The following is a 15,363-nucleotide window of genomic DNA, read 5'->3' on the forward strand; positions in this document are numbered from 1 at the left end:
AGCTACTGGGTAGATTGTTTGGGTCCAGCAGGAGTGCTGTAGAAGTGTTTTTTCCTTCATTGTGGGGTTTGGTACCTTGAGTGTTAGAACCTGTGGTAGACCTCACTTTCCCAAAATTGCTAGTGTTTTTAACTGTTTGTTAATTTTGGCAAGACATAATGGAAGCTTTGTCTTTATGGACTTAAAGTGGTTAAATATCCATATCCTTGAGCTTGAGAAGTGGCTGTGCTAAAAATGTCTAATAGTGAGTTTAAGATGCAAAGCCACTAGGTGGCACTGTCAGTCTGAAAAATCCTGGAATGCTTTTTCTTAGAATGGTAAAATTTTAACAAGTCTCCGAGGAATTGGCTGAATTTCTTCACTTTCTTTTTTATGATGCCCAAAGTAGTAGGTCACAGAATGTTCAAGCGGCCCCTTCCCTCTTCTGGTAGATGGTCTCTAAGCACCTGTAAGATTAAGTATAATCGTGACTTTTAGTGGACATTAGTGGGAGGAGCCCCTGGTTGGATACTCCCTATGCATCTTCCACATCTTGATGAAGATCAGAATGGACCCCTGCTTCTTTTTGTGAGGACCATACTAGTTTGGGAACTTGGGCATGGCTACTCTGCCTAACTGAAACTTACTTGGTGTGTTTATGTTTCCTATAATCTGTTCTAAAGACTACACTGCACAATGAAAGGATGATAATTCACTCACTAAGGAGGCAGGCCTTCCATTTTTCACCATCATCACTTTGGGCATCTGTGATATTAGTGATGTAGATGACCCTTGGGAGGGTCTCATTATCCTGTACTGTCCCTAGCAGCCCCTCCTCAGTTGAAATTGAGTTTGTAGAGAAACCTAGAAGATTTTGAAGGGTTTTTTGGCCTTGGCAGGTTGGGGAACCTAAGGCATTGCTGAAGAAAAATTCTTCAGCTAAAGGATTAGACAATTGAGTCAGTGGCTTTGCATTTATCTTGAATATGATTTTATTGATAACTAGAAAAAGGAGAGCTTTAGGACATTTATAGGACATTTCTTCCATTTTAAAAAATCCGGGATCCCAGAATCTATGTTTTGTCTTTTTTGTTTTAAAACATGGTGAGGCATTTTTTTTGCTTTTGTTTTTAATTACAATGAAGTTTTATTTGTTACAATGCCAGAGTAGAGGAGATTGCCTCCAAAAGCCAACTGATTAAGGATCTTGTAGTATCCTAAACATAAATTTAGGTCATTTGGATATAGACTTGTTCAGAGAGTAGAGAGAAAAAGGTGTTTATAGGTAGATAAATGGTTTTTGAAACTTACTGAATTTTGGAAATTCTTCAGCCTTATTTTTGTTTTTAAAACAGGAAAAAACATAAAAAAGAAGGAAAAACACTCATACTAGATGGAATTACTATGACACAGGTTTTTTTTTTTTTTAAAAAACAAAGTTGATCATACTGTCAATCTCGGAGGTTGGCAAACTATGGCCCACGGGCCAGATTTGGCCCGTCACTTGTTTTTGTGTGGCCTGTGAGCTAAGAATGGATTTTACGTAGAAAAAAATTTCTGTGGCACATTGAAATAATATGAAATTCAAATTTCAGTGTCATGAGTAAGTTGGCACATAGCCATGTCTGTTCGTTTACATATTGTCTAGAGCTGTTTTTGTGATACGGTGGCAGAGGTGAATGGTTGTGACAGAGACCATATGGCCTGCAAAGCCTAAAATATTTGCTATCTGGCCCTTTACCGAAGAAGTCTGCTGACCCTTGATCTATACCAGTCCTACTCAGAGTACCTTGATATGATATAAGGAGCTTGAGCCAGAATGTAAACCAAGGCATTGCTGCTTTCATCAAGAAAATCTTGCTACAGAAAAATGTTCTTGGTGATGTAGTTGATTTATGTTCTGCTACAAGTGCCTTATCTCATTGCAGACTGGCAGCAACTTTTGAATAGTCCTGACTTGTATTCCTTTGTATATAATTTTTAAGTTTGTAAGTTTTTATTTTTAACACGTAAACATTTTTAAAGAACTCTAGGGTCTTCTTAAGAAATGTACTGTCTGGGGGCTTCACTGGTTGTGCAGTGGTTAAGAATCCACCTGCCAATGCAGGGGACACGGGTTTGATCCCTGGCCCGGGAAGATCCCACATGTCACGGAGCAACTAAGCCCATGCGCCACAACTACTGAGCCTGTGCTCTAGAGCATGTGAGCCACAACTACTGAACCCACGTGCCACAACTACTGAAGTCTGTGCTCCTAGAGCCCGCGCACTGCAATGAAGAGCAGCCCCTGCTCGCAGCAACTGGAGAAAGCCTGCATGCAGCAACGAAGACCCAATGCAGCCAAAAATAAATAAATAAATAAATAAATAAATAAAATTTTAAAAAAAGAGTGGTGACCTCCCAAAACAACACTGCAAAGGCTGAGTCACTTTAAAAAAAAAAGGAAAAGAAAAACAGAAATGTACTGTTTCCCTCTCCCTTGAGGCAGCCATTTATGTAAACATTTTTAAAGAACTCTATTCTCTGCTTAAGAAATGTACTGTTTGTTTCCCTCTCCCTCGAGGCAGCCATTTTCAACTCTTTGCTAATCCATGTCTTGGAATAAAATGTTACATTGCTCACTCTTGATTTTTCAGGCATAACCCCTTTTCCTTCACACCATAGAAGGAGAAGATTTAGTTTTTTCACACATGGGTGTGCATGTATTTTTCTCTATGCCTTCTAATAGGACTATACCATAATTCTGGCTCAGTTAATATTCAATGTTTACTTTGTAAATGCTAATCACTTCCGAGCCATATAGCATATTATGAATACTTTTCATTTCCTGCATGATTTTTTGTTTTCCCTGGAGGTAATAATTATTTTAAAATTTATGTATATATCTTTCTCATACATATTAATTCAGCCCCCACATTCTGGCTGTCTAAATCTCTTCTCAAGACATTGATTCAGTCTGTTATCCTTTATCTTTTTCAATACTACTTTCCAGGAGCCTTGTAACCTGTACCAGCCTGGATTAGTTCTTGTTTTTTCTTTTATAAAGCTGTCATCTTTCGATTTCTTTACCATTATCCTGAGTTTTTCTTTGCCTCACTCCTGGATTGGTACTGTGTTTGCTGGATCTTTTGGCTTCTTTATGATTTACTACTTTATTTCGGTGGCACACATTCTGTAGCTTCTTGGGAAAAGAGTGCTTGGTAGGTAAATTTTTTGAGACCTTTCATATCTACTCTGTTATTACACATGATAGTTTAGGTGGGTATAGAATTTTATGTTAGAAGTTATTTTCTTTTAGAATTATGAAGTCATTGCTCCACTGTCATTTATCTATTGGAGTTTTTTTTTTTCCATGTATTTTAGTGGTCTGATCTCTCATCCTTATGATATATTTTTTATTTCTGTAAGCTGTTAGCAAATTCTTCTTTATTCTGAAATTTCACAATGATGCTCTTTGTTTACCCATGTGTGAGCACGTTGTGGTTTAATTTTTAGTCCTTTATGTCTGGGAATTTCAACTATTTTGTTGTTGATTTCCATCTTGTTTATCTGCTCTCTGTTTTTCTAGAATTCCTGTTTGGATGTTTGAATTCGTGCACTAGTCATCTAATTTTTTCTTAATATTTTCCATCTTTTTGTCTTTTCTTTCTAGATATCTTCATATTTGTCTCTCATCTCTTCTATTAGACATTTCATTTATGATGCTGTATTTTAATTTCTAAGAGCTTTCTTTGTTCTCTGAATGTTTCTCTTATACTGTTTAAAAAATAACATGTAATACTTATTTCAGAGATGAATATCATCTGTTAGGCTTTTGAGGAATTAATAATAATTTTTTGAAGATTTTTTTCTCCCTGCATAGTCTTTGTTGTCTAAGTTGTTTTTAATTCTCTTTGGTTATTTTGACCCCTTATTTTCCGTATTAGAGGCTTTCCTCAGTTATGTGGTGATCCTTGGTTGTCTCTCTCAAAGAATTAGGTATTCAACCCTGGCTTAGGAGCAATGAACTCATGTATGGGATTTAGGGTATACATCTTGAAATCCAGGTGCTTCTTACATAGATTTTAAACCAGTCCTAGTTTTGGACCTTATTTTCATCCCCCCTTGAGATTCCTGATTTGATAGTTTCTTACTCTTGGGTAGGGGAAGTCTGCAGTATCAATCAGAAAGGCTATTTTCTTTTCTCACCACTAGCTCAGGATGTAGCTTTTGTGAGTCTGTGGAGTCAGTTACCACTCATCCCTCTGCTTTCCAGCTTCCAGGTTTTGTTGCTATATTCTTCTCTCCCATTATCTTTGTCCTTTTGGGCTTTTGGCAAACAACAAAACAAAACAAAATAAAAAACAGCCCCCCAAACCCTTTATTTTTGTGTAGAGTTATTTAGGGAGAGTAACAGAATAAATATTTGAACTTGCTTTAGTTCACAGTGTTCCATTATAAGGCTGCATCGTAATTTATTTAACTAGTCCCCAGTAAGTTATTACGTAGTTTATCACGTTTCCAGTTTTTAGACAATGGAATAAATCTCTCTGTAAATGGCAGTTGTTTCCTTAGGAGTATTTTGGAGGATATTTGCTCCCCAGGAATGGTAACTAGTGTACATCCCATGTGTGTTCATTTTCTAATATGTTGTAGAGCGGAGCTTGACCAACTTTTTCTTAAAGGACTATATAGTAAATATTTTAGGCTTTCTGGGTCATACAGTCTCTTTGCAACTACTCAATTCTGCCACTGTAGCAAGAAAACAGCTGTGGGTAATATGTAAATGATGGGCGTGGCTGTGTTCCACTAAAACTTTATTTACAAGAGTAAGTGGTGGGCCCTTGGCCACAGTTTACCAAACCCTGTTGTAGAACATGGGATATCAGCATTAAATGTAAAAGGGAAAATGATCTGTATTTCTTTTCACAAGCTAGAACCCAGCTGCAGTTTTGTAGTCATTTTGCCGAATTTAAAACATTTGTTAATGACAAACTACTCTTTCAAGGAAACCTAAAAAGGTCCTAAGCACGTGCCTTGGGCCCTCCCTACCATAGTCTGATGGTCATGCAAGTTCTCGCTGAAGGATTCTGCTCTGAGCCTGATGTGACCCTAAGGCCTGAACAAATAGAGTGACTGCTGAAGAGAGGACCACTCTCTCCCAGGAGTTAATTGTACAGGGAACAGCTAAATAGCCTGCAAAGCCTGCTAAAGGTGACCTGTGAACTCTTTAACCAGGTGCCTCTGGGACCCTCTGGGTGACTTCTGGAACTGATGCAAAGCTGTAGGTTGGAATGTTGGCCGAGAGTCTCACTTCTGAGAAATTTGAAACTCAACAAAGTATTCTCTGGATACATGGGGCACTGAAAGACTGGTTTCCATTCTCTGCTTAAGCAGCTTCTCTTCTTAAGGAAGGAGATGCTAGGGAGGGCTATCCTTGTCTCTCCAGGTTAGCAGAGAGGAATGTTCACTTCACAGCGATTAGCTGAGCCTACTTGAGACTTTTGTGCCTGTCGTGGCTTGCCAGTTTCCTGCCTGCCTTCCCTGTGGCGTTTTAGCTGATCTGTGCTGTTGGTAGCCATATGGTCCCTTGAGCACATGGCTTGGCATCCCTGTCCCTGCTGCTGGATGCTTGGGCCTTGCAGATTTCACAGACCTGAATAACACTTGGGGGTGGGGAGAGGGGGTGGAGTCTTCTCACTGCCCGGCCTGGTAAGATAGAGGCCTCTAGCTTGGTTCTCTGTACCAACTGATTGCTTAACCAACAGAGCCCCACACTAGGTGCTTTGAGAAGATGCAAAAGAATGAGAAGTGGTTCCCGTTCTCAAGGAGCTTATTACCCTTCAGGGCTTCATCCGGGAGATAACCCTAAGTAGTTAGCTGTGTGATATTGTTGGCTGTGTCCAGTTCTGGAGGTCAGGTTATAAGCTATCCATGGATGCAGTGGATTCTAGTACTTACTGGGTTTGGCCCTGATGATTTTTTGCTGTGCAAAAATGTCATAGCTTTGAATGGAGCTCATTATCATGTCTCTCTGAGATGGTTTTCTTTGTTTTTGCGGTACTCAGGCCTCTCACTGTTGCGGCCGCTCCCGTTGCGGAGCACAGGCTCTGGACGCACAGGCTCAGCACCCATGGCTCACGGGCCCAGCTGCTCCGTGGCACGTGGGATCTTCCCGGACCGGGGCACGAACCCGTGTCCCCTGCATTGGCAGGCGGACTCTCAACCACTGTGCCACCAGGGAAGCCCTCGGAGATGTTTTTTAAAGAAGGATATTTAGTAATTTTGGCTAGACTTTTATATTCCTATTTGGTAACTTGGAGAGAACAAAAAATACTAGCTACTTCCTTGACCTTTTGTCATATGGCTTTCAGATGAAAAGGAAGTTCTGGGGATGGTCTGGCTAGGAAGGTGGCCCCTCCTATACCAAAACGAGGTCAAGACTTGGTTTGTAGCCTAAGTTAGCAAACTAATTTGCTGATAAGAAAATGATTGAATTAGGAAAGACTTGTAAACATTTACCTAGCTTTTTAAATTGAGACTTTATTTTTAGAAGAGTTTTAGATTTACAGAAAAATTAACAGATACTACGGAGTTCCCACATTACCCCCTTTCACCACTCCCCCCAGCTTCCCTTATTATTATCTGACATGATTATGGCACGTCGACTGTAAGTAGTATATCGGCATTGATACGTTATTATCAACTAAAATTACTTTCCCTCTAATGTCTGTTTTCTGTTGCAGAATCTCATCCTCAATAGCACGCTAAATTTAGTTGTCATATCTCGTTAAGCTCCTCTTGGATTTGATGGTTTCTCAGATTTTCTTTGCTTTTGATGACCTTGACAGTTACGAGGAGTATGGGTTGGGTATTTTGTGGGCTGCCCCTCTGTGGGAATTTGTCTGGTGCTTGGCTTCCTTTTAAGTACCCCTTAAGGTGTCCAGTTTGTTGGCTTGCGCTTAGGTGCCTAGGGGTATTTGCCTCAGAAAGTGGCGCTTTGTATTGTGTGAGGACAAAGGGTGGCAGCTGTGCTGTTCTGGGGGCTGGGGAAGGGATCTGTGCAGTGAGCCCCGGCCATTGCTGTAACTGGGTGGGGTGCTCCGTATTTCCCCCACTTTGGTGTTGTTTCACTAGTGTTTCCAGGAGTAGCTTGGGGAGAACAGACCTGGCAGACAGCCTCGGGGAGCAGGAGAGGCAGCCGGATGTCAGTAGAAAGGGTGTTTGCTGTCCCATTTCCAGTGGCCCCATCGGGGGCGCTCGCTGGTGGTGCCTGAAGGAGCCCTGTTTGGGCTGATGTTCCTTTTCTTCCTATCTGGTACTGATAACTTAGGCAGCTTTGGGAGAACTGATGGTTGTGTCTGGGGACTCTTCTGAGGGTCTCTAGCTCAGGAGGCTGTTGTTGGCTCTTTATGTTCATTGCATGGATGCCGCAGGGTTTTTACAAGCTGAGCAGCAGCAGCCCTTTGCATCCAGAGTGCAGCACTGTGGATGGGCTCCGCAGATGGGGAGTGTGGCAGGAGGCCAGGGGGAGGGATGGACGTCCCTTGCCCCTGACAGCACGCTGCCATTTTCCTGACTTTTGGCAGCCCTTAGTCTGCGCGTGTCATCAAGCCACTCATTTTTCCTTTTACAGTTTAGGTCTAAGAAATGGGGAGGGAATTGGATTTAGGGCATATATCTCAAGTTCAGCCAGTGACCTTTTTTTCTGTGTTGATTCTGCTCTTGGAGCGTGTGGTAGGGTAGGGTGTGTGTGTGAGTGTGTGAGTGTGTGTGTGTGTGTGTGTGTGTGTGTGTTTTGACTAGGGATCAGTAGCTTGTGGAGAAAGTAAGCGATGATGTGGGCATACTTCAGAATGTCCTGATGAAAAGCACCATCAGAAATATTACTGTTATAAATGTGGTCTGTGATGGTGCTGACGAGCAGGCTTTGGCTAGTCATCCGCTCTGCATTTTACTTATTGCACAGTGTGTGACTGTAACTACTGTTTTATTGTTTCTTCCATGTCTCTGCCCAGGAGCTGCTTGTTCTCCGGACAGTAATGACACAATTTACAGAGGAATAAAACACCATAAACCACACACACACACACACACACACACACACACGCGCGCGCGCACACTCACACCCCTTCAGAAGGGCAGACCTCGTTTAGCTGGCAGCGTCAGAGTGTACAGTTCCTGAAGAGGAGGTTGCTAATCAGGGAGATGCCGAGCAGAGTCTGCTGCTGAGGCCTGAAATTTACAGCCCCAAGAAGCCGTTTGCTGCTGCCGCGGCTGCTAACGCATCATAAGGGGTGACGAATACCAGTAACTTGTCACCGGGGTGTGCTTAGATCTTCACATTCTGTAATCAGGGGGTGAAGGTGCGAGCACTATGATACTTTCCCTGGTTGTATTTCTCTCTGAGCATGACTAGGGAGTAGAGAATGTCTAGATATTTCTCATGTCTTGATTACAGGAAGCTTCCCTATGTTTTTGGCAATTGACAATTTAATAGGAGTTAGTTTTGCAGTGAGAGGAATGTGTAGCTTGGTCCATCATTGAGATGTAGGAAATACTGTGATGTGCGTGCACTTGAGATGCCTGCTGATTACTGTATCTGTTGGGCAGTGGTCCTGTACTTTTGAGGGAGGAGCAGTATTGATTTGCTGTACGAGCTGTTTTGCTTGGTTTGGCTTTGTGGAATTTTTGGTTTGAAGGTGGGATAGCAGTATAGCACATAGCGTGGATACCTCGTGGCCCCCTCCCCTACCCCCATGTGCTGTAATCCATGTCATACAAATGTGGGATTTTGAAGCATAGGGAAATCATTAGCTGAGGTCTTTTTCTTTTGGTCAGTTGGCCAAGCCACTGCTGCTGTCTTTAGGGAGTGAGAGGGAGATTCCATTATGATGGACATTTTTACTTGGCATTAATGTGTCTAGGTGATAACGGGAACAAGATGTCCTCTGTTTTTTGCAGTTACTGAGTCTGTGTTCTCGGTTATACCTTCTTGGCTGTTTTTAAGATCTACACTTAAAGTGATTGGGCCTGGTATAAGGGGCTCTTTGATTTGGAGGGTCCTATACACTTAGGCACCACTCATACCTAGATAATCATTCCTGACCTTGACTTGGCCCTCTTGTGACCACACATCATGCTTTTGATTACCCTTGGACTTCACTAAGGTTTTCTGGTCAGATGAGTTTTGGATTCTGGCTGTCTGAGTTTTAGCATTAGCCTTTATGTGACTCTCAGATCTATGAAAAAGGTTATAGCAGAATGGCTGTGGTTATTTGAGCCTGTTTTTTAATTTCCTGCATTCAGGTTTGCAAGTTAATCTTAGACATAGTTGAAAATTAAAAATAATTACCCCCTCTCCTAATCTACATGGCTCTTTCTCAGACTCTTGACTACTCTTTTGGCCCTGGCCTGTTTTTCTCTACACTGTTTCCATTACTTACTGTGTTAAAACCCCAGGATGTCTTCCCATCCACGAGCGGTAGTCAGCCATCCATGGACTTACAGCTTGATTCCAGCTGTCGTCTTTCTTTTTTCATTCATTCTGTTTGATGGCGCTTTCCTCCTGCTATTTCCTGTCATGTAAAATTTCTCACTTGGTTTTGCTTTTTGCTCCTTCTTCAGATTGTCCCTCAAATTACTCTTTACTCTTTTTTTGTGTGTGGTTGGCTGGTTCTCTGGAAAAGGTAGAGACTAGCCACTCTTGCAGGAGTCTGCAAATAAATGGGTATATTCTGTTGTAAAAGGTTGTGAGCCTTCCAGGGAATAGTTAGTGAAGGCTCTTCTGGATACTTACCAGTGTGATACCCACCACAGCAAAGGAGAGGCTGGCTCCTTTTGTTTCACATATAAAAGAGGAAGGGAATTTTGCAAGTCTACACTCACGGTGCAGCTGACCCCAGTAGTTTGTACAGCTACCTGTTTGCTCCTGTTGGGGTCTGATTGAAGCCTAGGAGAGTTAGTTTTGGTTCTGTATACGGTGACTGTGTTTTGTAGTCAATAGCTACCTCATGGTAAAGTGTTACTTGCAAAAAAATCCAAACAGCCTTGTAACAACAGGTTCTGAATATAATTGGGTGAATTGTAGACTGCTGGCTGAATTATGAGGTCTAGTTACAACCCTGATGTGGTCCCAGTCTGGTTTCAATGGAATTTTATTCTCTGCACATTGGTGGAGTGTTCTAATAACCTCCACAGAGGAATATTTGTGCTTTTGCCCTTGAATAGATATCCTCGTAAACTACCCCAGATTGGGAGTTAATCATTGGCTGAGAGTGGGGTCCAGTGTTACTGACTTTGGGTTCCAAAACAGAGATGCCCATAGTAGTGATCTGAAAAGGAGGCTTTCAGAGTAGCTGAAGTAATATCTTAGCAATTTAATGTTTCTGCTGGTGAGATTAACAGCTGAGCATCTCCTTTCGCACGCTGAGATGACAATTCTTTTTGCCCTTCACTTGCCTTTGATTTTTCTGCTCTGCATTGGGGCGTCCTATTTTGGTTCTTTCTCATCTAGTGCTGCTACCTTCTTCTAATCCAGCCCTTGCCTCTTTTCCTAGAATCATGTTGTGATAGGCATTTTGATTGTAGCTTAGAACCTGTTTCACGGAAAATCTTCAATAGCACGTAGAGACTGGATTTCCAGTTCGTAAGCTTTGTAGTTAACCACAAATCTTGGTCAGGGCAAAAGATTTAAAAAAAGCTTGCCTGTCTTTATGAATGACACAGATCCTGCCTCGATGAGAAATCACCATCTCTTTGGGGGCTGATAATTATAGGATAGTTTTCTTCAACATTGTTGTACCATAAAGAAAGATATTGGATCTACCCCAAATGGCTCTTGATCTCATCCTTCTTCCTGTAACTGGGTGTGCCTTGCTCCTTAGCATGTGTGCTATGAGATTTGGGCTATCAAGGCAACATTTAAGCATTTTTGCCTTCTCGCCCACAGGTGATGCAGGTGCTGAATGCCGATGCCATTGTTGTGAAGCTGAACTCTGGGGACTACAAGACCATCCACTTGTCCAGCATCCGACCACCGAGGCTGGAGGGGGAGAATACACAGGTGAGATGAGAAAAGCGGCAAAGCCTCTTTTCCAAAACCAAAGGGGAGGAGGTGGAGAATTAGTTAGATGTGGTCCATGTGTGGGATAATGCTAACGGACAAGTAGTGTAAATCGCCAAAGTATTATTTCCTAGCATTTGCAGCCTAGCTGCTATTGGACAGGTCTCAATTTCTCCTGAACCACACCCACTACTCTCCTTCATTTTCGATGGGCCCTGTTGGCATTCCTCCCTAAGGGGCTTGAGAGGAGTTAAGGTTGGTATATGTTAGGTGGTAAATGAGTCTTGTTTATTAACGAGATCTTATTATCTGAGGATAAGGGGAGGAAAAGATCTATGTCTCACATGCATGATAGTAAGGCTTGTTCTGCTGGTCATTTTGATTTGATCTGTACCTTTTTGCTCTAGGAAGAAATGAATCTTGGTATATATATTATCTGGGGCCACCTACTCATCTTTTCCAAGTGGTAACTGGAATTATTAGCTGTACTGTTTCTTGCTGTTTGTTGGATCTTTTGGCAGCAAGGGTGCTTGCCTAGCCAATGTGTATGATTTTGGTATGTCAACTTTGAGAAATTATGTTTAGGCTGAAAACTGCAGGCAGTTTTGTTTTAAATTCTGTGGTCATTTTCTTTCCATTGTTATGTTATAAGAGGTTGGGGAAAGGGATTGTGGTTGAACTTCTTTGTTTGTCTGGCTGTCTTGTTTTTACAGACATCTTTTTAGCCCCTGTTTTTGCCTTCTGATAACTAAAGTGTGTAACTGTGTCGATTGGTTATAGAACTGGGTCCTCAGTGAGAGCCGGTGCCACAGGCAAATTGAACAGTGTGGTTGAAGTTAGTGCTGTGTGGCTTTTTAATGTATCCCTTTTGTAGTTCTAGAGACTTGAAATTTGCTTTTCTGATGTTTTGCACGTCTTGGTGCATTCATGAGTTGAAATTCAGGCCCTGTTTTCATTTGTGTGAGAGTTTAGAGACAGCCCATAAGAGTCAAATGAAAATATTGTGATTGTCTTTTGAGTCAGATCATGCGTAAGAAACCCATACAAGATGGGTTCTTTGAATGTCTGGCCAATCAGTTCATCTCGACCCCCAACCCCCCAGCCTTTTCTTTCCCACAGAGGAGGCAATTTAATGCAGCAAGCAGGATTGTGGTAAGGTTGAGAATGTAAATGCACGAAAGCCTAGAAATGCCAAAATAAGGTTCTCTCGGTAACTGTAGCTCTGCCTCATTGCACAGAGTAAATACACATGTCCAGTTTTGTCAGCGCTGGGAGTAGTCCACAGTTCTGCATCTGTGCCATGCAGTTGGAATTAAGGAGACTCAGTAGCTGAATTTTAAGCAGTTTTTAGGGGCGTGGGGGAGTTTATAGCTTAGGTCTGACGATAGCAAGTTTTCTGGAGTAAGAACTAAACTACCACTGAGAAGTTTTCGTTTTTCTTGGATCCTTTGGAACTCCTCAGGGGGTGATGGATGGATTTCCCTTAGCCTAGCGGATGACAGAAGTTGTTGGAATACATCTCCCAGTTTAGGCAGGATCATGTTTATAGAATTTCTTCTTCTTTACCAAGGTAGGTTATCTCTTATTTTATTTGTTAGACTTCTGTTCACTCCTGAGATCTTACTCCATTTTAAGAAAGTTCTAAGTGAGTCTCAGCTCTAAGAGTCAACATATGGCTTTTGAGTGAAATGAAGAATGATTTCCCTTATTTGTTCATTAAATTCCTTTGGAAGATTTTAACGAGGGTCACATAAGAAATTAATATAATACACGTTGAGTACAGTGGTGGTGGGTGCTGTGAAGAGCCCTGTTGTGGTGGGTGCTTGGGAAGTCTTCCCAGGAGCAGCTCGTATACCTCTTGAGTGCTCACAGACGAGAAGGGAGCAGATGAGAGAAAGGGCACTGTAGACCAGCACTGTCCAATAATGCAAGCCCCAAATGTGCACTGTCCATGATGCAAGCCCCAAATGTGAGCTCTGTGTGTTATTTAAAATTGTCTAGTAGCTATGTTTTAAAGAACATTAATTTTAATGCAGTTTATTTGACTTACTATATCCAAAACAGTATCATTTCAACATTTAATGAACGTAGAAAATTCATGAGATATTTTACTTTTATTTTTACTGTGTCTTGGAAATCAGGTGTATATTTTATACTCGGATCTCAGTTCATCCTAGCATATTTCTAGGGCTCAGTAGCCACAGGTGTGTAGTGGCTACTGTAATGGACAGCACAGGTTTAGGAATGCAAATGAATAGGTTCATTGTCATTGATAAATACTTACTGGGTACCCACTTTGTACCAGATGCTATGCTGGGATTGCAGTGGGGAATAAACCCTCGTGGAACTACTCTCATGGAACTTTAAAATCTAGTAGGGGAAATTCGCAAGTAATCACGTTCATGTCTTGTGTTATGAAAGGAAAGGTTAGCGTTTATAAGAATGCATAATCTGGGAAGGCTTCTTTGAGGAAGTGAGGAAGGCCTGAAGGCTGATTAGGAGTTAGCTAGGTAAAAAGTGAGGAGAAGACAATTTCTGACCGAGACAGCAGCAATGACAAGAACCGGGTGAGTTTGGGAATAGGGAATGGATGGCCTCTGCGGATGGTGCATGAGTGGTGTGATGCCTGTGTGGTCCAAAATATGGGCAGGGCCAGATCATGCATGTCCCGTGAATATTCCCAGATACTCATGAAAAGAGAGAGAATGTGGGGGCATGTGATGAACTGTGAGTAATTTTGTATGACTGGAATAGAGGATGCTTAATGCCAGGGGTTAGTAAGAAATGAGTTTGGGAGTTAGGCATAGGCCACGTGTTGAAAACATGTCTGCCGTGCCTTGTAGGCTTTTGTCTTGAACGATTTTAAGGGATGGCACCTTTTGGCTTTGAGTGTGCTTGTGTTGGTGGCTTTCATTTATAAAACATGAAAGTACTTTGCGTCTATAAAAGAAGATCATGCTAGATGAAAACTGATCTGTAGCGAGGGGTTCTGGTTTTGTTTTTGGTAAAGCTCACCTGGGGGTGAAAGGTGTGAGGAAGGAGAGGCTGTGGATGTGGCTCCAGTAGCCTCTCACCCTGGAGGAGTCTTTCTACTTGAGGAATTCTCCCTGGAACCCTCACAATGAGTGGAGATTCTGCTCTCTGCTTATCTTAAAGAGATTTACAATATGGGTGTAGGAACAGAAATCACCCAGAGATCCCAGTGAGGCTGTAACTATATGTGTGTAATGACTAGGCAAGCAGGAGTCCCCTTGGAGTCTTTGGTTTCCCTAGTGTTCTTTACTGTATACCAACAGTTCCTGTACTACAAGGGGAGTCCAGTCAAGTACTCAAGGCTTGGATGTCGGGACCTCTGTTAGGCCGCATTGCACCCTTGTGCAGGTTAGAGAAGGGTGCCCCTTCCTTCAGGCAGTCTCACGTCAGGGCACAGGGCTTGGCAAGTAGAGTGGAGGCTGAATTTTAGCTCCCACTCTCCCTCGGTCCACTTGGCCAGGTGCCCTCGTGCACGGCACAATGTGTACAAGACGATGCGGCTGTCCTAGTTAGAACAGGGCTGATGGACTCTCCAAAGAAGATGTCGAGGGTGTGTTTTGGGAATTGGGTAATGGTCTCGTACTCACAGAAACAAAGGATGCTTGACAGTTGTTTGGAGATGACAGAGGGACCGTGGAGGGTGCTGAATGAAACCCTCAGGAGATTGCCTTCTCTCGAATTTGGGGACATTTTGGGGGACGGGGTGTCAGTGGCTTTGAAATGGAGAGAAAGCAACTTGGCAGCTTATGGTATTGGAGCTCATTCTACACAAAAGAACAGAGTGAGATAAGGTGCAGATTAAGGAACTGGAGGAGGAGATGAAGAGGGAGAGTCTTTGCATGAGCTTCCTCAGGGGCAGGCAGGTGGTGTGCAGAGATTCCTGCTGTGGGTGGGCCTCCCTACAAGCTCCCAGATGATGACCCAGTGGGGCTTGCCCTGCAGTTAAGAACGGGGAGGTTCTTTTAATGTTTATCTTCCCCCTACCCTAAAAATTAACGTGACATCAGCTAATACAGATCTTCTGAGACACCTTTGTATATTGTGGGGATAGTAGGGCAAATTGGATTTTCCTTTTTTTAAATACAGAGACAAATTCATTCTATTAAATTATACATGAAGGCAAGGAGGTTTTGCCCAAGGCTAACGGTGTACTTCCATTCCCCCCTTTTGGTTACTTTCTAATTGTAGCCAGAGGAAGGGCTCTGAACAAAACTGCACGATCAAAGGAACTGTTTGCATTCTAGGCAACTCTTTTCCAGTAGCACCCGGAAATTCATGGGTTAGCCACGGCTCCCAGATTTTGGTTA

At 42.4% G+C, this 15,363-nt stretch overlaps 1 protein-coding gene across 2 annotated transcripts in view; it reads left to right on the forward strand.

Moving 5' to 3' along the window:
* The window catches only part of SND1 (staphylococcal nuclease and tudor domain containing 1), a 417,911-nt gene that overhangs the window by 59,785 nt on the left and 342,763 nt on the right, over positions 1–15,363 (forward strand). For both annotated transcript variants that reach the window (XM_073809898.1, XM_033863201.2), the window contains exon 10: positions 10,910–11,023. In XM_073809898.1, the coding sequence (XP_073665999.1) occupies positions 10,910–11,023 (114 nt within the window). The remainder of the gene's footprint in view (positions 1–10,909; positions 11,024–15,363) is intronic.

This window comes from Tursiops truncatus, chromosome 9, assembly GCF_011762595.2.
Source record: "Tursiops truncatus isolate mTurTru1 chromosome 9, mTurTru1.mat.Y, whole genome shotgun sequence".
NCBI classification, from domain to species: Eukaryota; Metazoa; Chordata; class Mammalia; order Artiodactyla; family Delphinidae; genus Tursiops; species Tursiops truncatus.